Here is a 26,095-nt window from a genome sequence, read left to right on the forward strand (position 1 = left end):
CTTTATTTGCAAAAAGTATTCTTAGCTTGTGGTCCATAGAAAAATCAAGTGGCAGACCAGATCTGGTCCATGAGTCACAGTTTGCCAACCCCTTCTGATATGCAAGTTCAAGAAAACAACTCTCCTAGAGAGGTTTTCTGCTAGATGAACATGAGAGTAACATTCCTAGCTATTGAATTAATAATATTCATATAAAATCTTCAAGTAATTCATTATTTTAAGAAAAACTGTTTACTAAATTTTTAATAAAAACACTCGGACAGACATTTTTTGCAGGTAGAGATAAGAGATGACAAGAATTTTAAAGAGCAATCTAATCTGTCTGTACTTCCATGGACGACCAGCAGGGGGACTCAGCCGGATTACATTACACTGGACTGGATTGAAACACAGTACAAAAGAACAGCTATTTATTAACTCACAGAGCAGTTATTTTTAATAACAGGCAATATCCTTGAAACCACACTCATGAAAACATTTTACAATACATATTTATAGTATCATTAGAAACTCCCTTTAAATTTATTTTGGTATAAAAAAAAGTTTAAACTTAATTTCCAAAAGTAGTGTTCACCACAAAATGGCTAGGAGTAAAGAAATGCATTAAGAGAATAAAGCACTTAAAAATCTCATCCATTTACCTCAAACTTACTGTATGACCAAATAGGAGCTCCAAGAGACCTAAATCCGAAGAAATCAAAACCTCAGAAGCAACTATAATACTATAGCTTTCTAGTTTTTACTGAACAATTCTCTTCTAAATACATTTGTACTAACTGTGACATTTAACATTCCATTGTTCTACACTGATAAAACATTTCACAGATTTATTCCAGTGAAATGTTTATCATAAAACTAGAAATTAATTTACATCTTAAGAAGCACAATTCCTAACTTAAAAGGATCTTAAATACATGTACATGTGCTATAAATACCCACCCACGTTGCATCTCTGGGTATTGCTGCACTATGCCACTCCAGGGTGCCTCACGTATTCTGTGGTGTTTCCTGAAATGTTGCGGTGAGACAGCTCTGTCTTTTCCTCCCTATGTTTGCCACAATGCTTCATGACTCACCTGAGTGTCATCTTGAACATTTCCTACTGCAGGAAAGTTAACCAAAAATATTCTCCAGAGTTTGTTAGAGCCTCTTAGGAGAAACAGTGTCTTGGAAGAAAACTCAATATCCGCAGAAGTTTTCTAGCAAAGTGAAATTTACTTACTTGAAAAGTAGCCTTTCCTCTGAGCATAGCACACGCCAAGCCCACAGACAGAAATCACCAAGGCCACAATGACTACAGCTGCTATGATGCCACTTATGTTGAGATCATCTGGAATGCAAAAGAATCCATTCATGAACTCGTGTCACAAAGATGGACAGATGTAGTCATTCAGTTGCAAAAGCTCAAAAAGCTCCCCTTTGTAGACACACCATAAACAACAGATGGTTTCATGCTCTTTAAGTCTGGTCAACTAACTCACTTACAGGACACGGTTCAAAATTGGCTGGAAATATTAACAGAGCTAAGTTTTATAAGAATCTGTTATATTTGAAAAAGTTCTATGATCCAGAAATAAAATACAAATATATGGCATTCTCTGGCATGCATTTGGAGACACAATAATCCATATGATTAAATATCAGGTTACAAGTGAACTTTAAAGTTCAGTGAGTTCAAGTATTCTCAATACTACCCACCTTATGCCTCACTACATAGAAAATGTAGTAACACGTATGAAAATAGTGTGTTCTTTCTTTTCAAAAAAAAAGCTGCGATAAAAGGAAGGTATCATTATTCGGGCCGAAAGGAAAGCAGCCACGTGCTCAGTGTGAAGTAGGATCTTGTGGAGCTGTACAGTGAAGCAGCCTGGGAGTAACCAGCAAACCTACGATTCACTTTCTTCTACACTTTACAAAGCACTGATTCAGAATAGTCAACAGATCTGGTTTTGGTGACAAGTTCTTGGTGAGAATTCAAGAAGAAAATTGGAAATGAGACTTCATGAATTATGAATTTCCATAGGTGTGAATTCCAAACCAAGACTGTGAAACATCTAGGATCAAGGGATGAACCTTAAACAAAGTAATTCTAACTTTTGAGTCAGCTTATACCAGAAAGTGTAGGTAATGTGGAAATCATGTTCAAATTAAAGTGATGCTTCTAGGACTGCAAGGAGAGCCAACCAGTCCATCCTAAAGGAAATCAGTCCTGAATATTCATCAGAAAGATGATGCTGAAGCTGAAACTCCAAATTGTGGCTACCTGATGCGAAGAAGTGACTCACTGGAAAAGATCCTGATGCTGGGAAAGATTGAAGGCAGGAGGAGAAGGGGATGACAGAGGATGAGATGGTTGGACCAACTCGATGGACATGAGTTTGAGTAAGTTCTGGGAGTTGGTGATGGACAGGGAAGCCTGGCATGCTGCAGTCCATGGGGTCGCAAAGAGAACCGAACTGAACTGAACTGGGAAAACATAAAATTCTAAATTTTATGTATTTATTTACTGCATGCTAGGAAAAAACCAACTAGTATGTCAAAACTATGACTTCATAGATAGTATTTCTTAAGATGAGGCTAAATTGATATTAAATATGAGCATTAAAAGAAAAAGGATGAATTTTTCTAATAACTCTAAAGCAGCATTGAGAGGGATATTTTCTGATAATTTAAGCAAATGCTCACGTCTAACTATAAACATTTAGCTTGTGAGTCAGTTAGGTGGATAGTATGTATACCTGAATTTCAAAAAGAGCTGGAATTCAAACTTGTGGAAATTAGAGTATAGTACTGAATAGCTTTACTTTAGGATATCCTGAAGTCTAATAAGAATGTTTTCTTTAAAAAAAAAATGATGCTAAGAGTTAACCGTACACAAACAGTATGACTTACTGCCTACACATCTGCATACCTCAAAAAGCACTGAATAAATGAACTTCTGACCCCACAAAGCTGAAGACAACTTCCTGAATCAGGGGGAGCCCTCAGTACTCTGCTTTAGGGTGCAGCCCTCCGGAGTGACCTTTAACCCTCTGGGTGCTATCTCCAGTTCATCCCTATTACACAACCATTTTCAAACAAATGACTTTCATACAAGAAAGAATTAAAATATTTTATTACAAGTAAGACTGATAAAAACTATCAGGGTCATTCTGAAATTCATGCAATCTGAAAAGATTCTTGAATCCGAATTTTATTGGACTCTAAGAAACTTATTTTATGTAATTTATATGAATTATGTTTTACAGCAAACTAGATCCATAACTATATTCAACATGTCTTGGGAGTTCCCGGCTGGCCTAGTGGTTAGGATTTGCGCTTTCATTGCTGTGTCCCAGGTTCAGTCTCTGGTTGGGGAACTGAGATCCTGTAAGCCACAAAACACAGTCAAAAGACCCCAAAAAATAACAAAAAAGAGTCTTTTTAGCCTGCAATAAGTATAAACATAGTATTTAGGGGGACTGAAAAAATTAACAATTAAAATAGCCAATACTTAACAGAGCTCATAATTCACCAATGCCATCCTAACACTTTTGAATATTATTTTAATCTTCATACCAACCTTATGAGGACAGTATTTCACTATTTCCATTTTGGGGAGACTGAGGCACAGAGGTTAATTAACTTATTCAAGAGCATGCAGTTCATAAGTGGCAAAGCTGGAATTCAGATCCCTACTCCCAGTCCTTGACCCTGAGCACTTAACAACACTCTTGAGCTTTTGTTTGAAAGCGGATTGCTCAGCTGAGCATATTATTTCAATAATTATTCCAAAATCTGTAAAATACAATGATAAATATCCTTGGCTTGTTTGGAAGGTGGATTAAAACAGCATCTTTGCTTTTTTGTAACATTATGTCAAGCTGATTTTAAACATTCCCTCTGGTTTATCCTTCACATGACATAGCCTTTACCTATCTCTCGCTCCCTCCACTCTTAAATAACTGTGCATTCTAACTGCAAACTCTTTGTTCGTCCCAATATTTCATGCTTACCTACTTGCATTCGTTTCCCAGGACACCTGCGATGTCCAACAGAATTACGGGCTTCGCAGGAATATTCTCCACTGTCCATTTTTGAAACAGTATTAAATTGCTATTCGTGGAAGAAAAAAATATATCTTTAAGCAATAACTCTATCAGTAGACTCCTAAAAGAACCTCATGTAATATATGTGCCTAGAAACAGTGAGAGTTTTGACCTCTTTGAGGCCTTTTCCTCTCTCTTCTCTACCCACTGTCCACATCCCTCTTCTTTCTGCATCTTTCAGCATGGTGGGATAGAAAGCTTTCTCTTGTGCATTCTCACTTTATGGAATCGTCAGTCCCAAGGACCAGGCTCCTTTAAAGATAGTCACCATGAACTCAAAGCCAAGGTTTATGTGTAAATAATAAGTTAGACTGAAACCAAAAATGATCTTCCAGCACATGATAACTGGGGATTCAAAGGAAGCCGCTGTCATCCATATGCTGGAGGCTGTTTTGCTCATTTCTCAGAAAATAACACATCTTGGCTCTACCCTGGTGCACCCCTTTGACATCACAGATATTTCAAGGGTTGGGGCTGAGGAAAGCGAATCTATATCATTTCAGACTCGCCTTGGGGCTTTTCATCACCTGCTTTGAGAAGAAATAAATTTGCCAAGTAAATATAGCCAAGTGTGAAAGCAGATTTTCTGCCCAGTTTCTCAGTGTAAAATCACTCGGACCTGCTGACTTAAGGCTGCTGACTCAGAAAGGGCCAGGGCGTCCTTCCTTATTGAGCAATCACACCCACTGACATGCTGATCCTTCAGTCACTTTACCGATATGCTTTATTAGTCACCAGAAGATCTAGGTTTTAAATGTTACTGTACACTTGCAGATTGAAGGGAGGAAAAGAAACATTATACTCTCTTAAAATTCATTAAAATTTTTATTACCATGCCTTCAAAACTTTCTCACAATGATTGTGGCAGTGATCCTGCACTGCTAAAAATGCAGCATTTTTAAACTGACACATTACTTTGAATGAAAAAAAAAGTTTCAGATTTAATGATCTTCTTTTACTCCCACCTCGACCCTAAAAAGTCAGAGATGAGACAGTAAAATACCTTTATTTGTAAATGTCATTAACTTGAAAGAGCTTTTTTTAAAAATAGGTTTCCATCAATATTCCTTAGAAAAGCTTTTTGATCCATCAATCTGGACTAAAGCTAAAGTATTAGATATTCAAGTCACAGAGTTTTTGATGAGCTAGTCATGGCAGAGTTTAACGACAGACATCCTAGCACATGCTGGCAACAGACACTGTTCTCACATGGCTGGCACCGAGGTCAGGACATCCCCAAGTTTGATTTTTTTAAAAAGTTTTTATTATAGTACAGGTGATTTACAATGTTGTGCTAGTCTCTAGTGTTCAATTATACATACATATAAATCTCTACCCTTTTTCAGAATCTTTTCCCTTATAGTTGATTACAAGATGTTGAATCCAGTTCCCTGTGCTATACATTAGGACCTTGTTGTTTATCTATTTGATGTATAGTAGCTTTGTATCTGCTGATCCCAAACTCCTAATTTATCCTTCCCTTTCCCCTTAGGTAACCATAAGGTCCCTTTCTATCTCTGTGAGTCTGTTTCTGTTATAAGTTCATTTGTATCGTGTTTTAGATTCCACATATAAATGATGTCATACAATATTTGTCTTTATTTCACTTAGTATGATAATCTCTAGGTCCATCCATGTTGTTGCAAATGGCATTATTTCACACACACGTATATGTACACACATCACATGTACTTTATCCATTCATCTGTTGATGGACATTTTGGTTGCTTCTACATTTTGATTACTGTAAACAGTGCTTTATAAACACTGAGGTGCATGTATCTTTTCAAATTAGCTTTCTCGGGAAAACTATATGCCCCATGACACTGCTGGGTCATATGGTAGCTCTATTTTTAGTTTGTTAAGGAATCTCCATACTGTTTTCCATAGTGAATGAACCAGTTTACATTTCCGCCAATGGTGTAGGAGAATTCCCTTTCCCAAGAGAGTTTTCATGCATTTAGTGTAAATGCATATAGTATAAATATGAGACTGCACGTGGTACCTTTCCAGGCCTGATCCATCATCATGACCATCTCAGTCATGCCTCAGGCCCTTGGTGCCAAGCTCCGTGTGCCCAGCTCCCCAGTCCTCTGTTTTGTCTTCTAGTCCCCTATGGCGGTGTTTCCCATCACTTCTCTGTGTGAGTGGCTCCATCCTTCCTGCTCCCCTTGCCTCTCTCTACTTAACAAGCAATGGTATCAGCCCTCTACTCACATTATTTTAGTTCTAATAATTTCTTTTTCCCAAATGCAAGACAGTCATTAGGCCAATGTTTAAAATGACCTTACCAGAGTTCCAGATTTTGGATTCATTGTGTATGAGCTGTTGGTGATTTGGGAGCCAAGTTTTGGATTCTCTGACAAAGGAACACCGTTCTTAAACCATGTATATTCAGGAGCTGGGTTGCCTTCTTTGTCCTGACATCGCAGCTCTACCACAGTTCCACGCAGAGCAGAATTGGGCACTTCACATGATGGAACTGCCGGAGCCACTGAAGGTTGGACATCAAATGGCATTGGTTATTTACAAGCTGAAGAAGTATATTAACAGCCCAGTAAAGATGGACTTATTGGACATCTGTGATAGAGACTGGCTATTATTCAAGAGACCCACTTCCTTTCTTCACTAGCACACAGCCAGGCCACACTTGCCAGACCCCTTGCAGCCAGATGGGGTCACATGCATGAGTTCTAGCCAATGGAATACATGCTATTCCCAGCCTTGACCTAGAAAAACTTCCTGTATGATTCTCCATTCCTTCCTTCTAAAATGGAGCAGGACCCTATGGTCCTTGCCCCTGCCCCCATCCCCGCCCCCCATGTCCTTTGCCTGCCTTTTTTTTTGTAATTGAAGGAGAATTGCTCTACAATATTGGTTTGATTTTTGCCATGCATCAACACTGGGGCTTCCCTGGTGGCGCTAGTGGTGAAGAACTTGTCTGCCAATGCAGCAGAAGTTAGAGACACTGGTTCGATCCCTGAGTTGGGAAGATCCCCTGGAGGAGGACAAGGCAATCCACTCCAGTATTCTTGCCTGGGGAATCCCCTGGACAGAGGAGCTTGGTGGGCTACAGTCCATAGGGTTACAAAGAATTGGACATGACTGAAGTGACTTAGCACGCATGCATACATCAACATGAAATAGCCATAGGTATATATATGTCCCCTCCCTCTAGGTTGTTACAGAGCCCCAGTTTGAGTTACCTGAATCATACACTCTGCCTGCCTTTTGTCTGTGGAAAAAATTTAGTCAAAGAGTAAGTTTAACCAGAGAAGTGAGAAAATGGAGAAACAAAGGAAAACAGTCAAAAGAGACCAAATAACAACAATTTAGTCATTAAGCATAGTCGAGGACCTTCATTCCTTCTGAAGGGCTATAGATAATATTCTGAGCCATAGCCTGTCTTATTGATACTGAAATCCCAGATGGAGAAGCTAACTCATGATGCCCAGACTGTAGCTGCCACAATTCTGAGAATTGGCCTCAAAGAAATGGAAACAAACTACCCTGGAACTGAAGATTGTACCTAAAACTATCAAGATGGTGTGGATCAGACTACCAATGACCAATCTCAAGATGACTGTCAGAGCTGACTGTGCTGTTTCTGCATGTAACACCCTCCTCTGTATATAAAAGCTCTTACCCCTTGATTGCTGGGGGGTGAGGGCAGTTGGGGTCTGGACAGGGCTGCCCCCTGCCCCTGTCCCCAGCATTGCCAATACCCAAAATAAAGCACACTTTTCTTTCCACCAGGGCTTCCCTTGTGACTCAGCTGGTAAAGAATCCACCTGCAATGTGGGAGACCTGGGTTCAATCCCTGGGTTGGGAAGATGCCCTGGAGAAGGGAAAGGCTACCCATTCCAGTATTCTGGCCTGGAGAAATCCATAGACTGTATAGTCCATGGGGTCACAAAGAGTCAGACAAGACTGAACGACTTTCACTTCACGTCACTTCCTTTCCAGCAACCTGGCCTCTTGAATGGCTTTTGAGGGGCAAGCAGTGGGACCTGGGTTTGGTAATACTCCTACCCCTCCCACTACCAGCTAGGTGTCATGACCCATGGTGACCTCAGAAAGCTATGTATTGAAGATGTTAGTCTTGCATTAGCTTGGATCTCTATTGATTTGGAATCTCCCTGCAATGTGGGAGACCTGGGTTCCATCCCTGACTTTGGGAAGATCCCCTGGAGAAGGGAATGGCAACCCACACCAACCCAACCCACATTCTTGCTTGAAGAATTCCATGGACAGAGGAGCTTGACAGGATATAGTCCATGGAGACGCAAAGACTATTATTATCTATTATTTATCTATTATCTATCTATCTATATTACCTATTATCTGTCTATTATCTATTACAACTATTATCTCTGTCCCCAACCGTTTAGACTTGACTTACATGAGGGAAGAAACTTCTATCATGTAAGCCACTCACTGAGAGTTCAAGGTTTACCTGTTACAATAGGAAGCACAACATTAGCTACTACAACAATTATTCTTTTTTAGATAAACAATCTCTACTTTCCCTCTCACCAATGGTTTTAATGTATTATTATCAACTATATTCAAAGTCAAAGCTGAGAATATTTTCAGGACCAGTATTCAAACAAAAATCCTTTTCAGGCCAAGAAAGAAAATACCTGTGTTAGTGTTATTCTAGGGTTCTATCCTATTCCTGGATTTACGGAAAGTCTGGTTTAAAGTCAAGTCAAATTTGTAAAGTAAACCAGACGTTTCTTAAATCCAGGAAAACCCAGAGCTGTCTGTGTAGGCAGAATTCAACACGGTCCCCCAAGTTCCCAGGCCCTGGTGTTTATACACTTTCTCTCAGTTATTCAACCAAACACAAATGTAGGTCCTACTCTGAAGGGGTCTTAGAGTTGTAATTAAGGTTTCAAATCTGTCTTTAAGGGAAGGGAGATTGCATAGATGGTTCTGCCCTAAGCACATGACCTCTTGATTTTTTAAATTAGTTTTTATTGGGGCACAGTTGCTTTATAATGTTGTGTCAGTTTCTACTGTTCAGCAAAGTGAGTCAGCTATCAGTTCAGTTCAGTCGCTCAGTCATGCCCGACTCTTTGCGACCCCATGGACTGCAGCACCCCATGCTTCCCTGCCCTTCACTACCTCAGAGAGTTGCTCAAACTCATGTCCATTGAGTGACTGATGCCATCCAACCATCTCATCCTCTGTAGCCTCCTTCTCCTCCTGCCCTCAATTTGCCAAACATCAGGCTCTTTTCCAATGGGTCAGTTCTTAAATCAGCTATGTATATATACATATATCCCCTATTTTTCAGATTTCCTTCCCTTTAGGTCATCACAGAGCACTGAGCAGAGTTCCCTGAGCTACGCAGTAGGTTCTCATTCATTATTTTCAATTTCTTTCTTTTTCACTTGTGCTTTGCAGCATGTGGGATCTTAGTTCCCCAATCAGGGATGGAACCGTTGCTCCCTGTGGTGAAGTGCAGCGTCTTAACCACTAGACCACCAGGGACCAGTCCCACATGATCTCTTTGAAAAAGCAGTTTTCTCTGGTTAGTCCCAGAAGGGAAATCAGACATTCAAACACAAGAAGGAGTCCATGCTTTTGTTAGGTTGTAGATGGACAGGCCAAGGAACATGGCGGCTGTAGAACTGAGTGTGGCCCCAGCTGACAGCCGGCATGGAATGGGGACTTCAGTTCTACAACTATGTGTTCACCAACCAGGTGGTTTAGTGACTCTGCAGTGTCCGACTCTTTGTGACCCCACACTGTAGCCTGTCAGGCTCCTCTGTCCATGGGATTTTCCATACAAGAATACTGGAGTGGGTTGCCATTTCCTTCACCAGGGGATCTTCCCCACCCAGGGATTGAACCTGGGTCTCCTGCATTGCGGCGGATTCTTTACCAACTGAACTACCAGGGAAGCCCAATCATAAGGAAGTGAAATCTGCCAATGAGCATGAACGAGGTTGGCAGCAGAGTTTTATTCAGAACCTCCAGTCAAGAATTGAGCCCAGCTGACTCCTTGATTTCAGCCTTGTGATAGATACCCTGGGTAGACAACCCAGCCATGGTGCTAGGCTTCTGATCTACAGAACCTTGAGCTAATAAACAGGTGGGTTTTAAAAAATGTTTGTATTTACTTATTTGGCTGAGCTGAGTCTTAGTTGTAGCATGTGGGATCTTTAATCTTCATTACGGCATACAAACTCTTAATTGCGGCATGTGGCACCTAGTACCCTGACTAGGGCCCCCTGCATTGGGAGCGTGGAGTCTTAGTGACTGGAATACCAGGGAAGTCCCAGGTGGGTGGTATTTTAAACTGCTAAGTTTGTAATCATTTATTATGTAGCAACAGAAGACTAATACACCAGCTGAATCTCCTGCAAGATTTTCTGAATTAAATTTCTTCTGTAACAGTACATCATTAGTATTTTAGAAACAGCCTACATATAATAGAAAAAGGAAGAGAAGTTACTTTATTCTCTTTGCTTGACAGTTTATAGTGACATCTAAGAGAAGAATGGATCAGTTCCTCCACCGGTGATCATCATGGGCAGTTACTGTCTATCAGTGCATCTTAGAGTAACTAATTGTACTGGCTTTGCATTTAACCTTATCAGGATCCAAATATTGGTCCAGACACTAGTTGTGCAGCCCTGGAAAATCACTTAACATCTATATATTCATCCATAAAAAACAGGTTGTCCGTGGTAAAATTACACACTTGAAAGAGCCTAACACATACTAGCTGCACAATAAATGCTAATTTCTTTTCTTACCAGAATAACTTCTATACTTCCCCAGCCTATAGTTTCTAAAAAGTCTATTTTATTGAAGTATACTTGATTTACAATGTTGTGTTAATTTCTGCTGTGCAGCAAAGTGATTCAGATACATATACATATAATCACTGTTTTTCATATTCTTTTCCAATATGGTTTATCACAGAAGACTGAATATAGCTCCCTGAGCTATAGAGTAGGACCTTGTTCATTAGATATATGATAGTTTGCATTTGCTAACTCCAATACATTTTTGTTTTATTGGTTTTCTATCATCTCACTTGAGACTATTTATAAGAGAATCACTACATATGCTGAAAGTGACTGAAAAATAAACTCTTGAGGAAAATGCTTCTATGTACAGTGTAGGATCCCCTGGAGAGGGAAATGGCAAACTGCTCCAGTGTTCTTGCCTGAAAAATCCCATGGACAGAGGAGCCGGGTGGGCTACAGTCCATGGGGTGGCAAAGAGTCAGACACGACTGATCACGCATGCACACAGTGTAGGATCATTAAGATTTACCCCAGTCTTAACTGGAAAGAGACTTTGTCACAATGAAGTAGTAATAGTAAAATGTCAGCAGCCAGTGAGGTGAAGAGGCTGCTACCGGGAAGGTGGTGCTGGAAGCCCACCTTTATAACTTTACTCCCTGGAGCCCTGAGTTGCCTCACTGCTCTGGAGCTGGGTGAGGGGATGAGAGCGGGAACAGTAACCACACACACACAAGCACATCACCTAATACTTCTAGAGTGACCGTATCCTCTTCCAGGTTTTGACCTTGTTCCGATGGGGCACTAACTTCACAACGATATTTCCCGGCATCATTTCTTGTAACATTTTTGATCCGTATGCTGAAATCTATCATCTCAGCTCGATCCTTAAAATCACCTTTTAGAAAAAGAAGACAATGATGTTAATAATGAGGCAATAACTTTCTATACACTACCTTCTTCTAATCACTTTGTTCAGTAATCACTGCATTTATTTTCCTATTAATAAACTCAATTTAAAACCTTAAAAATTGTTTATGAGTGCTGCTATTTCTAATTTCTTTTCTTTTTTTTTTTTTTAGAATCTTATACTGTTACAAAAGAACACTCAGTTCTAACCACTGGATTATTTTGAACTAAATCCCAGCATCATTGCATTGTATCTATCATTATCAACACTTTAAAAGCTCACTACATATAAAACAAGAAGATCAGGGAGTATAAAGAAATGTGCAACAAAAAGTTTTATACAGAAAACACTGGATAAAGGTGGTCATATTTACCTTCCCCTAAGTGCCAACCAGGAGTTGGTGACGGACAGGGAGGCCTGGCATGCTGCAATTCATGGGGTCGCAAAGAGTCGGACATGACTGAGCGACTGATCTGATCTGAAGTGCCAACCCCCTAAGCTTCTCAGTGATGACCTAGCTTTCTGGATCACCCGGAAATAGGGTAAAGTTATTACTAAAATTGAGCAGCGACCCTCCATCCTAACCCCACACCATCTTTTCTTCCATTCTGTCAAGAATTTAATCTACCAGACTAGCAAAAACAACTGTTATCTTACATCCTCTAGGAGTGAGATGAAAAATGAGCAGTCCAGAGCCTCCATGGAGTTCACCCACTTCTATTCTGTCCTCTGTTTTTGCTGTTCTGTTTTGGGTCTTGGTTTCTCCTGGTTTCACATCACACTTGGAGAAAGCAATGGCAGCCCACTCCAGTACTCTTGCCTGGAAAATCCCATGGACAGAGGAGCCTGGTAGGCTACAGTCCATGGGGTCCCAAAGAGTCAGACACGACTGAGTGACTTCACTTTCACTCTGCTGGTTTCACATCACACTTACAGAAACACATTCTCAGTCACTAGCCACGTCCTGTTCTCGTTGGTGAATCAAAGGGTCTGGGGTATGTGGCGCTCTCTTTCTCTCACCTCATTGAGTCTCCAACTTCTTACCTTGAAGAGCCTGTTGATAGTAGACAAAGGAAACACCGCGCCCCAATTTCTTCCACTCCAATCTGGAGGAAACGGTCTTCTTTGGGTATTTACAGGCTAAAATAGCCTCTAGAAACAACAACAAAAAATATTTGTTTTCTAACTGTTCCTCTGAGATTATATTTTACTTAATAGATTTTAAACAGCCTTATTATTTTATCCACTCATTAATTCATTTATTCATAAATTTCCTCATCAGGTACCAAGCTGGCTTAATTTAAAGATGAAGGGAAAGCTCTGAAATTCTTTAGCAAAATAATTTTGTGTCACTACGCTACTTTTGCTAGTTCTTGAGCCTCAGTTCCCATCTGTAAAATAAGACAGTACCTCATAGAGTTGTTGAGTCTTCATATACAAATGGGCTTCCCTGGTGGCTCACACAGTAAAGAATCCTCCTGCAATGCAGGAGGCCTGGGTTAGATCCCTGAGTTTCAGAAGATTCCCCAGAGAAGGGAAAGGCTACCCACTCCAGTATTCCTGCCTAGACAATTCCATGGACAGAGGAGTCTCACGGGCTACAGTTCACCGGGTCGCAAAGAGTCAGACAACTGAGCAACATGTTTTCACTAATACAATAACAGATGCAAAGCACACAGGCCTGGACGTAGTAAGTCCTTTACAGAAAGGGCTATGATTAATTAACTCTTTCTCTCCCATCTTGGTCTTCAAAGAGTTTAGAGCCCAGGAGAAGAGGCAAATAAGATGATGGAGTTCCGGTGATGAGTGCCAGGATAGAGGTCAGTAGTAGATGCTTCACACCTACTGCCTGAGAAAGGCACATATGGCCCAGCCCAGGTCACGGTATGGAGCTTCAGATGGCCCCTCAGCACGCTACCTTCTCACCCAGCACCCTTTGATAGTCTTCTCTGTGAGTACACGAATACCAACCCAACATGGTCTCCAAATAAATCGTTGACTCCTACCCTTCACCTCAATCCAGAAAAAATATAAAAAGACTTAATCCAGGCCTCAGGTCTAACCGCCTCAATGTAGCTCCCCAGGGTCACATTACCACAGGGAATTTGCTGCACTTACGTCATAAAGGAATTCCAGGAACTACCCAAGGCGCCCTCTCTTTTAACTGTCCGAACAAGACGACAGGGAGGAAAAAACCAGTGCCCGCCTACCAACTGCTTCAAGTTGCCAAATGGAAACCTCTAGTCCTGTGCATTTTTAAAGGATGTTTCAACCAGGCTCTCCAGAGTGTCAACTTCATAATTCTTTTTGTTTTTTTTTAATTTTTATTTTACATTGGGATATAGCTTACCATATTGTGTTAGTTTCAGGCACACACAAAGCGATTCAGTTACACATGTATATGTATCTATTCTTTTTCAGATTCTTTTCCCATATAGGTTATTACAAAGTATTAAGCAGCATTCTCCTCAATTTCTTATTTCTGAAACTTTTTTCCTTCACAGTATATTATAGTTTGACCTAAAAAACACTATATTTAACTAGAAGAGAAACTATACTAAAAAATCCTTTCTATATCTCTGATACCATTAAAAATTATTTCAAGATGTTAAATGATATGATAGATTAAAAAAGCATACTTGTATTTACATGACATATTCTATTAAAAATATACAAATAGATATGAACAAAAAACCTACATGAATATGTATGAAAATATTAACCCAGCAATGATTTTTATGTGACAGAAGTATGATTTTTCTGTTACATGTAGTTTCTACATTTTTTCTTGTTCCACACACATTGCTAGAAATATAGAAATAGAATAACAGGTCATGGCAAATAAAAAGTAGGACAGAGAAAAGAAAGAGGAGGAAACAATCTGAAAGATGTTTTTAAGGATGTCTAAAGTTTTAAAAGCAGGTTTTATATCACAAACAGACATCATTTTAGAGACATGTTTACAACCACGCTACACAGACGAATGTGTGCCGAGGGACTTGTCTGAGGAAACACAGCTCTGTTCTGTTGATTAAGGAGAATGGGCGGTGGCCTTCCGGAGTCTTGAGTTTTAGATAGGTTTCCTTCCCGTATTTTGTTGAGTTTCCAACAATTAAACACACACCCACATTCATTTTTAGCACACACTCCTAGGTCTTAGGAATACGTTTATACTCAAATAATCACATTGTTTCACGTATCTAACTGGACACACACACACCCCTTTTGGTGAATTCTTCCTGATTTCTATATTCATTACTCTATGAAAAACCTCTATAGAAATTATGTTAAATAGTGTAACCAAGTTTTCTTAAGTGCAGTGACTCTATTCCAGCTTCAATCACATTGACCATATAAAATATGGAGAAATGGAATTTGTCCAAAGTATACTGAGTACTTGCTTCCCAGGTGGCTCAGTGATAAAGAATCCGCCTGCCAATGCAGGAGATGCAGGTTTGATGCCTGGTTTGGGAAGATCCTCTGGAGAAGGAAAAGGCAACCCATTCCAGTATTCTTGCTGGGAAATTCCATGGACAAAAGGTGGGCTACAGTCCACGGGGTCGCAAAAGAGTCAGACAGGACTTAGCAACTAAGGAACAACAATATTGAGTACTTACTGTGTGTCTGCCATTGTTCTTGAGCTATAGCAGTGAAATCAAAGATCCCTGCCCTTTGGGATCTTACAATTTGCAGGGGGTCAGACACACAACAAACATCACAAAGTGAGTTATACAGTACATGAAGAGGTCATTAGTGCTACGTAAATAGGGTAGATCAAAGTCCGGGGAGTTTGGGAATGCTGGGGGAAGGGAATGTAATTTTTAAATAAATACAGTAGTAAGAGCTTGCCTCATTTAGAAGGTGATATTTGACCAAAGACTTAAAAGAGGGAATTTGGATTTTTCAACTCCCTAGAATTTGAATTTCACCTTGTGGTTCTTCGGGAGTGTTACAAGCATGGAAACACTTTGACCTCCAAAGCTGTGAGAAACAGTACATCTGCTAGAAGCATGGGGCCAACATCTGAGGATAAAGAACTCAATGGACTTAGAAGCTATAGTTTTTCCTGAAGTCATGTATGGATGTGAGACTGGACCATAAAGAAAGCTGAGCGTCGAAGAATTGATGCTTTTGAACTGTGGTGCTGGAGATGACTCTTGAAAGTTCCTTGGACTGCAAGGAGATCAAACCAGTCAATCCTAAAGGAAATCAGTCCTGAATATTCATTGGAAGGACTGATGCTGAAGCTCCAATACTTTGACCACCTGATGTGAAGAGCTGACTCACTAAAAAAGACTCTGATGTTGGGAAAGATTGAAGGCAGGAGGAGAAAGGGACGACAGAGGATGAGATGGTTGGATGGCATCACCGACTTGATGGACAGGAGTCTGAGCAAGTTCCAGGAGCTGGTGTGGACAGGGAGGCCTGGTGTGCTGCAGTCCATGGGGTCTCAAAGAATCGGACACGACTGAGTGACTGAACTGACCTGAGCTAGACTTAGAAGCTAACTACTACAAACTTTCTTCTCTCTTTTCAGCCAAAATTCAACTCACGACCAGCATGCTCTTCTTTCTGTATATAGCCCTTGGGCTCATTATGCCATATTATGTGCTCAGTTGCTTGGTCGTGTCCAGCTCTTTGCAACTCCATGGACTGTAGCCCACCAGGCAACTCTGTCCATAGCATTTTCCAGGCAAGAATGCTGGAGTGCCTTGCCATCTCCTACTCTAGGGGATCTTCCCCACCCAGAGATCAAACCCACATCTCTTATGTCTTCTGCATTGGCAGATGGAGGCTTTACAACTAGCGCCACATGGGAAACCCAAGATGTCATAATATAGTAGTTTAAGGCATAGGCTTTGGAATCAGACCTTTGCCATAAACTAGATGTGTTGCTACTGGGCAAATTATTTAACTTTTTATAAAAAGATATAGTTGTGTTCATATCTGTAAAATGAGAAGAGCAATATTATTCATCTTGCAAAGCTGTCATAGAGATTAAATGAGATAATATATTTACACATTTGGGTGCATATGGTCCATGCTCCATAAATGGTCATTATTCCTTTCATTCATGAGGTACTTCTCTTACTTACAGTTGTAAGCTTGCCCTGGCATGACAAAAATCCATACTTAACACCATCATATATTTGCTACCAAATTACTCAGATTTGAACTGAAGTGTTACCTGTGTTTGAGACAGCAAAGAAAATAATGTAGATATAAATCATACTTTTCCCAAACAAGGCATATTGAAATATAAAAATGCACCAAGTTTTTCTATTAAGATGATTATTACATTGCCAAAAATACCTGTGTTGGTTTGGATTGAGAAAAGGTAATTCTTTGTTTGGAAAAGGCATTCTTTTCAACATGTAGCAAAATAATCATTTTTAGGAATCACACAGAATCATTGTGAATATTCATTTTTCTAGTTGCTGTATTGTCGACTATTGTTTGATTTTCACTTCTATGCTCAAGTTAGAAATCATCAAAATCTTACATAATGCAAGAATAGAATTGGTACTACCAAAGTAATTCTGACAAATTGCCATAAATTACTTCTGTGGAGAAAAGCACGCTATTAAATTCTGACTTACAGTTGAACACTCTCTGCATAAGGCTGCTCATATATGAGCATTACATATATGTCTTTTAAGACATGCCTCAAAAGAGAGATCAGACATTTGAAACCAGTTTCTTAAATGTTTATCATGTAAAGAAGTATCACACTTAAGAAATAGTAATTTTTCAGGTTGCCCAGCATTATTAATGTGTTCTAGGTAAAAAGATCCTTCAGAAAAGTAGTAGAGGCTCAAAACTAAAGTAAATTTATAAAAACTCCTATAATTCTTTTTGGACAAGAAAGCTTGGCGTGCTACAGTCCATGGGGTCGCAAAGAGTCAAACACAACTGAGCGACTGAACAGCAATAATTGTTTTTGTTGTTGTTATTGGATCCTTAGGGGCTTCCCTGGTGACTCAGTGGCAAAGAATCCACCTGCCAATGCAAGAGATGTGGTGGATCCGATCTCTGGGTCAGGAAGATCCCCTGGAGAAGGAAACAGCAAACCCCTCCAGTATTCTTGCCTGGGGAATCCCACAGACAAAGGAGCTTGGCGAACTAATCCATGGGTCAAAAAGAGTCAGACATGACTGAAGTGACTGAGCATGTACACATTAGATCCTTAAAGTTTAAAAAAAAATTGTTATAAAATACACATAACTTAAAATTTACCTTCTTAATGATTTTTACTGTACAGTTCAATAGTGTTCAATATATTCACATTGATGTGTAAGCAATCTCCAGAACTCTTTTATCTTGTAAAATTGAAACTTTATATCTGTTAAATACCAACTCCTCCCTTATAAATATTTTAAGAAGCTAAAATAAATTTAAAAAATGATATCCTTAATAGGTTATATTAATGTTATCTTTTCATACTGTTCATGGCAAATAGATGGGGAAACAGTGGAAACAGTGGCTGACTATTTTTCTGGGCTCCAAAATCACTGCAGATGGTGACTGCAGCCATGAAATTAAAAGACGATTACTCCTTGGAAGGAAAGTTATGACCAACCTAGACAGCATATTGAAAAGCAGAGACGTTACTTTGTCAACAAAGCTCTGTCTAATCAAGGCTATGGTTTTTCCAGTGGTCATGTATGGATGTGAGAGTTGGACTGTGAAGAAAGCTGAGCACCAAAGAATTGATGCTTTTGAAATGTGGTGTTGGAGAAGACTCTTGAGAGTCCCTTGGACTGCAAGGAGATTCAACCAGTGCATCCTAAAGGAGATCAGTCCTGGGTGTTCATTGATAGGACTGATGAAGCTGAAACTCCAATACTTTGGCCACCTGATTCGAAGAACTACTCATTTGAAAAGACCCTGATGCTGGGAGGGATTGAGGGCAGGAGGAGAAGGGGCCGACAGAGGATGAGATGGTTGGATGGCATCACCAACTCAATGGACATGGGTTTGGGTGAACTCCGGGAGTTGGTGATGGACAGGGAGGCCTGGCGTGCTGCGGTTCATGGGGTTGCAAAGAGTCAGACACGACTGAGAGACTCAACTGAACTGAAGTTTAATTGCAGTGTTAATTTCCATTGACTAAATCTAGCTAACCTTGCAACTTTCCAAGATTTCCATCTCTTTTTTTGCAAATTAGATTTTTTTTGCTGCAAATACTTTATGTAATAAGAGACCTTCTTTGTACATCAAGCCTTTCATGGAATGTCCAAAATTTCCACCGAGGAGGTGGAGAAAGACTTCTCAAGGTAGAAAGAGCAGGGAGCAGCATTTCAGCAGAGGAGCTAGTGTGAAGTGAGTTTCTGACAAAGAAGACACGCATGTCATCCCCGTGAGTTCTTCAAACAATACAGCTCGTGAAAAGGAGCAAGGCACTCTACCTTGATACTCTATTGCTGTGACCACTTGATGATCTTTTGAGGCAGAGAATCCATAGGCCTTATGATCTGAAAGATGAAAACAAATAGGATAATTAAAATAGTGCAAAGTCCATCAAATGTCTGAATGGGATGCAGTATGAAGGAAAACTGGCCTAAAGTTTGGTGACGGTTTCCCACAATTCATAATACTTCAGTTTTAAAGTATCAAAATCTGAAAAACCTAGCACAGGGAGCTCAGCTTGGTGCTCTGTGATCACCTTGTGGAGTGGGAGGGAGGCTTAGGAGGGAGGGGATGTATAGTATACATATAGCTGATTCACATGTGGAACAGCAGAAACTAACACAACATTGTAAAGCAATTATCCTCCAATTAAAAATAAATTTAAAAAAAAAACAGGAAAAGCCAAGGCAAACTATGTATGTGTTTTCCATTTTCTACAATTCGGTTTAGCCCTGTAAACATTTCCCAAAGCAAAACTCATGAATCTTTTTGCATTCCTCCCCTGACCCCTGCTGTCCCCACAGACAACACACTCTTGCAAGTTCAATTCTTAAAAAAGTGTTTGTGTCCTTAATTCAACCTAATATGTGATCTAGCACTGTCAAAGATATCATTGTTCCCTGTGAATAAAAGCTAACTATTTTTACTGCCCTATGTAAGGCTATAGTTTTCTGAGCTTAACCCCGACTATACCTAAATATAAAGTCCTTTAACATATTTTTGCCTATGAAATGTATAAATAATATAAAATGCTTGTAAACTTTGTATATAAAATTCTGATGAAAAATGCAAACAGAATATATTCGATTTCCTCCTAAACACTGCAATGACTTTTCCAGGACTGGTCCGTAAGTTGAAATGACTGATGGATTATGAAGTCTGATAAGTGATGTGACGATGATGATAATGGTGATGACATCATCATCATCATCATCCCTGTAAACTTACAGAGAAGTTTTCATTTTAAAAGGTGTTTTCATAAATTCTTTTACTTGATAAAATTCAATAGTGGAAGTGATTTAGCGTGGTACGCATGATCCAGGCTTAAATAACAAAGTAGCTGAGCCAGGAGCTAAAAACTTTCTAATTCAATCTCTGATATGCTCATTTTGTATTATTTCACTTCACAGATGTCATTCTATGGCCCAGTTTCATGACCACGTTGAAAAATAATTTCAATCACTTTCTATTAGTATGCAATTCTGAAATTTAAATGCTACAAGGACAAGATTATTTATCTGTTGTATTCTCTGATGTAGTCCAAATACCTAGAACAATGCCTGGAATAAAGCAAAGCACAGTAAATATTTATTGAACAAATGAATGAGACAACTTCTTATTGTTTACTAATGAGAAGAATCAAGTAAATGAAGTTAGAGCAAAATTAATACTAATGAAGGGTTCCAGAAAACAAGTTACTCTTTTGCGAAGGTGTCAAAAATATTCTATAGACTGATGTTAATTATTTTAATGCAAAGCATTCTTGCTGGTCATCATGGGTAAACAATTGAGGCAAAGCAGGCCAACTGCTGTCTACCCAAAAATTGTACATGAAATAATCTAGGATGAAATTAAATTTATCATCAAGTCTAAGGAAGGTTATTTCTTGACGACTTATTTCTATAATATCCTAGAAATGCTAGTTCTCTGCTCATTCTACCATCTGTTTTCTGTCTTCATATAATTTACTTACACTATTTTTGCCAAGTAAAAAATGACTCCTCTGTTGCCATATTCAATGGACACTTAATGGTTTTTACCTTACTTGATCTCTCCAGGCCATCTGATTCTTTTGACTTCCTTGAATTCTGTAATTCACTCCTAGTCTTCCTTCTGTCTCCCCATGGGGTCTTCTTTCTCTTTGTTCTGCCCATCCATCCATGCATTTATCCATTCATCAATTTATCCATCCATTCATCCAGAAACTGCTTTCCTGACTCAGCTAACTCCTTTCTACACAATCTTTCATACTCTTGATTTTAAAATTTATTTTTTATACTCTTATTGACTGAACTACCATTTATTTGCTGAAAAATCTGTACCTCTGGCTATAATCTCTCTACTGAGATTAAATTCAAAAAGTCCTCTTTCTCTTGGGTATCTATGTCTCCCATTTCCTACAGGCACCAAAAACTCATGGCAAAACAGAACTTTGCCTGCCCTCAAAAACTTTGCTTTATTCCTATGAAATCTCAATGCAGTGAAAGGTACCACACTCCACATGGTTACTGTGCCAGAAAATTGAGCACTGCCCATGAGGTATCCACCCTCTCATTCAATTACTCACCAGTTTTCAACTGCAGACTGAGAACTGCATGGCATTCAGGACAATATTTTGATATATTTGCCCTTTCCCTTCTTAGTCCTTCCCCACCTTCATGCTGTCAAGTGTTATTTGCCTCAGGGAGGGGATGTGGGTAGCCAAAACCAGAGACAGAAAACCAGGGTATTCCTGCCTTTCCATATTTAGAAACGCTGACCATGAGGAAAATGGAAACGACTCACAGCTTAGGCAAACATTTGAGAGAAACCATCATGAATAAAATATATCTTCTCCCTGGACTTGGGGTACAGAGGAGGAAGTGAGTTGGAGGACACAGGCCTTAGTGAGCTCTTGAGAAAGAACAATAACTAACATTTATGAAGCACTTGGGCTTCCCAGGTGGCGAAGTGGTAAAGAATCTGCCTGCCAATGCAGGAGACAAAGGAGACTCAGGTTTGATCCCTAGGTCGTAGGAAATGGGGAGTAGGATATGGCAACCCGCTCCAGTATTCTTGCCTGGAGAATTCCATCAGCAGAGGAGCCTGGTGGGCTGCCATCCAGGGGTCACAAAGGGGCGGACATGACTGAGCACACGCATAGTAGTGTGGGGCACTTGGATGTTAGGCACCGTTCCCAGGGCTTTACGAGTATTAACTTACTTAACTCACACAACAATTATTTATGGTAGGGTGCCATCTTTATACACATTTTTCAGGTGAGAAACTGAGGCACCGAGTAGGTGAGAGACTTGGGCACAGTTATATAAGTAGTAAGTGGTAGAGCTGGGATTTGAACCTATCTCAATGATACCCAAAGTCCACATTACTTATTACTCTTCCACACTGGGCCCCAAAGCACATTTCCCCCCAAGCTGAACTATGAGGAAGGGTTGCAGATTAATAAAGATGCCTGTTGGACAATTCCACCAATCTAATGAAGATGGGATAGGTTAAAAATTGGTGCTTAATTTCAAAGCAAGGATTGGCTCAGAAGAATAACACGAAGGTGGAAGCTAAGGGGCTATGACTAGAGGGGGAGGATATCATGGTAATTTCAGAGGGACGACTCTAGACAAGAGCTGCTCAAAGCTCAAGTACTGACATTTGAGATTGGATCATTCTTTGTTGTGGAAAAGTATCCTCTGCAGTATCAGTGGCTTCTACCTACCAGATTTCAGGAGTATCCCTACTCTCCCACCTCAAGTTCTGACAACCAAAAATGTTTCTAGACATTGCCAAATGTCCCCTGCAGATGGAATGGGCAAGTCATACTGGGTTGAGAACCACAGCTCTAGACTTACAGCTAAGGCTGGTTTGATGACCCAGGAATAGACTTAAGGGGGGGCAAGAAACCATGAGTTCAAGGGTTTTGAAAGTTCCTGTGAGATCAGAATTTCTTAACTATGAAATAATTTATTACACTTCTAGGAAGGAGAGAATAATTTTTCACATGGCATGGCATCTTTGAATCATTCATCTATTGTAGATTGACATGTAAATGAATCTTCTGCTGTGCTAGCTTTTATCCTTCCTGAAGAATACGTGCTATACTGGATAATTTATTTTTTTCCTTTTTGTCTCTTCTCTTGGAAGCCTGAACAGCAAATCTAATTGTGAAATTAAAAATCTCAAAAATCTACAAATCTCAAATGTCTAGTTCTACTTAACTGTTCAACATTGTTAAACTATTCAGGTTCTACATATCCCTGAAATGTAAACATTTTCACTAAGGAAACTGGCAAATTTATGTGAAGAATGCAGGCCTGAACTGCTCCTTTTTATTGATACTTGAGAAAATTTATCCGCATAAACCAGTTAACCCATCTGGCTCAGTCTTAGGGAGGGATTGAGACCACCAAAGAATAATTTCAAAATTACTCCTTTTCTTGTGTATTTCAAAAACCATAAATGGGTCTAAGAACTCTTTTAAAACACTCTATTTCCCCTTTTCCACATACTTCTGTCACATACCAGTATATGTCCTGCAGTCCTCCGACCCTCTCCCCACCCCTCACATCTTTCTTTTCCAGCTTCTCCTCTCCTTCCTCAATTTTATTTTGCAGAGTCCAAAGGGAGGGTTTGGAAAATTTCAGGGCGCAGAGGAAGGGGAGAGTAAGCTGGCCAAGCCAGTATCCTCTTAAATGAGCTGGAGGAAAGACAGGGCCTCATGGGTCCTTGTGAATTACACCTACGCTTAAATGACATGATGGCTGAATGTTTTTGGCAGTTGATTCTGATTCTAAACCATCTTCTGTGAAACTTTTGAAATATACTTTGAAAAAGTTTCTTTTCCCCTTTAGTAATGTGTAAATTAGCACCTTCAGAGAAGGTCCAGTTATGACTGGCATTTCTCATGATTTTTGAACTGTTTTAGTACACCTCTTAGACAAAACAATGAAGATTCATATTCCCTAGAAACCAGTTGAAAGGGCAATGTTGGCAAAATAGGAAAAGGTAATCTTTGTTCCCTTCACATCATGTCTCTGAGCTTTTCAACCACCACACTGCCTACTGAGAATGTTTATTTTCTTTAGGAGTCTTGGATCTTCTTTCATTTGAGGCAAATATTAGCCTAATCTGAGACTGGGAGATCTAGGACTGGGCTCAATTATCTTACCGCTTTCTCCCAGTTTTCTACTTGCTAAAACCTCCTTTGAGAATTATTTCTTCAATTTTCAAAACTTGCTTTTAAAGTTCTATGAAAAAGAACAGCTGTTAACGTCAATAATTTTAATTCTCTCATAACTTTTCTATGTATATATCTGAATAGGAGAAAAAAATGTCCCAAGAAAGAAAAATGAAGGAGTGGTTGCACTGGAAAAGCTATGAATGCAAAAAAATTATAAAGAGGTTTAGGTCTATGATATTAATGAAGATAGTATTTCTTGGTAGCTGAATATTTCTTTCTATAATTTGAAGGATCTTCTTCTTGCTCCAATTCTATTTACTTCAAGGTTTGCCTTTCATTAAGCAAAAATATTTTTTAAAGTATGGTCACTTATGTTGAGCTTACACAGAAAGTTCTAAATTTTGAAAAGATAATTTCCAGTCTAAGTCCTCAAATTCAGTTTTATTTCCCTAACTTACACACAATAACTCTATGGATGAAAACAAAATGTTCTGTATAAACATTTCACTGGAAGATTTTAGGAATAGGCTCTGTTGGCTGCTTTCTTGAACTGATTTTTTTTTTCCTTCACTTATCGTGAGTAAGTTAAGTATAAAAATAAACAAAAAACTGTCATGTAGGTCCACTGGTTGAGGTCAACAATTGTTTTAAACTTAGCTACAAAACATCTCTCACAGTTATGGATGTGTTCCAGAGCTGCTGGCCGAAGTTCATAAAGTAAAGTTAAGCGATGATTGTTTCCATAACTGCTAAACTCCAAGTCAAGTAATTCCTTTCAGTCAAATAAAATATTTTTGTTTCTTTTCTCCACCCCTGACTGTAAGAATGAAAGTTCTTATACTGTCTATCACCCACCTAGAATAGTTTAGCTTGACTAAGAATAAATATGTATTTACACCACCACAATTTAAAAGTTTACTATAAAAATGTTATTTCAATTAACACTTTTCAGTGGAGGGACTCAGCCCATACATACACATGTTTCTATTACTGCTCAACTGAAACTATCACAGCATTGTCAATCTGCTATACCCCAATAGAAAATGTTTTTGGTACTAAAAATAAATAAATAAAAAAATTTAAAGAGACACAGACGTAAATAATAGGCTTTTGGACTCTGTGGGAGAAGGCAAGGGTGGGATGATTTGAAGAACAGCATTGAAACATGTATATTATCATATATGAAATAGATCGCCAATCCAGGTTCAATGCATGAGACAGGGTGCTCAGGGCTGGTGCACTGGGATGACCCTGAGGGATGGGATGGGGAGGGAGGTGGGAGGGAGGGTCATGATGGGGAACACATGTACACCTGTGGCTGATTCATGTCAATGTATGGCAAAAACCATCATGGTATTATAAAGTAATTAGCCTCCAATTAAAATTTTTTTTAAAGTGACATAGGAAAAAAAAATTAAAAATTTTTTAAATTACTACTTTTCATTAAAAACATGATTGGGAAAAACTGACATATTACAGAGGCTTTGTTTCTTTTAAAAGTACATTACAGAGAATACCATGCATAGAACCAAGTAATAAATATTGTGGGTGTAAGTTATTTTCAAAAATAAAAATTAATAGTCATATGGCTTTGAAAATCACTTATATACAATTATTAGAGTGAAAAAAAATTTTTTTTTCATTTTGTGACCATGCCATGAGGCACACAGGATCTTGGTTCCCTGACCAGGGATCAGACCCACATCCCACTGCAGGGGAAGCTTAGAGTCTTCACCACTGGACTGCCAGGGAAGTCCCTAGAGCAACAAATGTGAGATCCACAGGGCTAGCAGCAATAATAATACCATCCAATATTTATTACAGATAAATATTTATATGGACAGAAAGTAACCTGAGGTAGAAATAAGGATATATTAGACAATATACTCATCTCTCTCACCGTCTGTCATTCAACCATAACAGGTCACAGAAGGGGAGGGAGAGAAGAGAGCGGGAGGAGGGAGAAGGAAAAGGGAAACAGACACACACACGAACATGTCCTTCTAGTCTCCAACCGTTCCGGCCCTTCCTC

The 26,095-nt window shown here is 39.3% G+C and overlaps 1 protein-coding gene across 1 annotated transcript in view; it reads right to left on the reverse strand.

The window, feature by feature from the left end:
* Positions 1-26,095, reverse strand: part of JAM2 (junctional adhesion molecule 2) — an 82,562-nt gene that overhangs the window by 9,673 nt on the left and 46,794 nt on the right. The window contains exons 2-7 of the mRNA NM_001083736.1: positions 19,172-19,237; positions 12,807-12,914; positions 11,598-11,750; positions 6,380-6,582; positions 3,996-4,095; positions 1,223-1,330 (exon numbers count right to left, since the gene is read on the reverse strand). Of these exons, the coding sequence (NP_001077205.1) occupies positions 1,223-1,330; positions 3,996-4,095; positions 6,380-6,582; positions 11,598-11,750; positions 12,807-12,914; positions 19,172-19,237 (738 nt within the window). The remainder of the gene's footprint in view (positions 1-1,222; positions 1,331-3,995; positions 4,096-6,379; positions 6,583-11,597; positions 11,751-12,806; positions 12,915-19,171; positions 19,238-26,095) is intronic.

Source organism: Bos taurus, chromosome 1, assembly GCF_002263795.3.
Source record: "Bos taurus isolate L1 Dominette 01449 registration number 42190680 breed Hereford chromosome 1, ARS-UCD2.0, whole genome shotgun sequence".
In the NCBI taxonomy this organism is placed as follows: Eukaryota; Metazoa; Chordata; class Mammalia; order Artiodactyla; family Bovidae; genus Bos; species Bos taurus.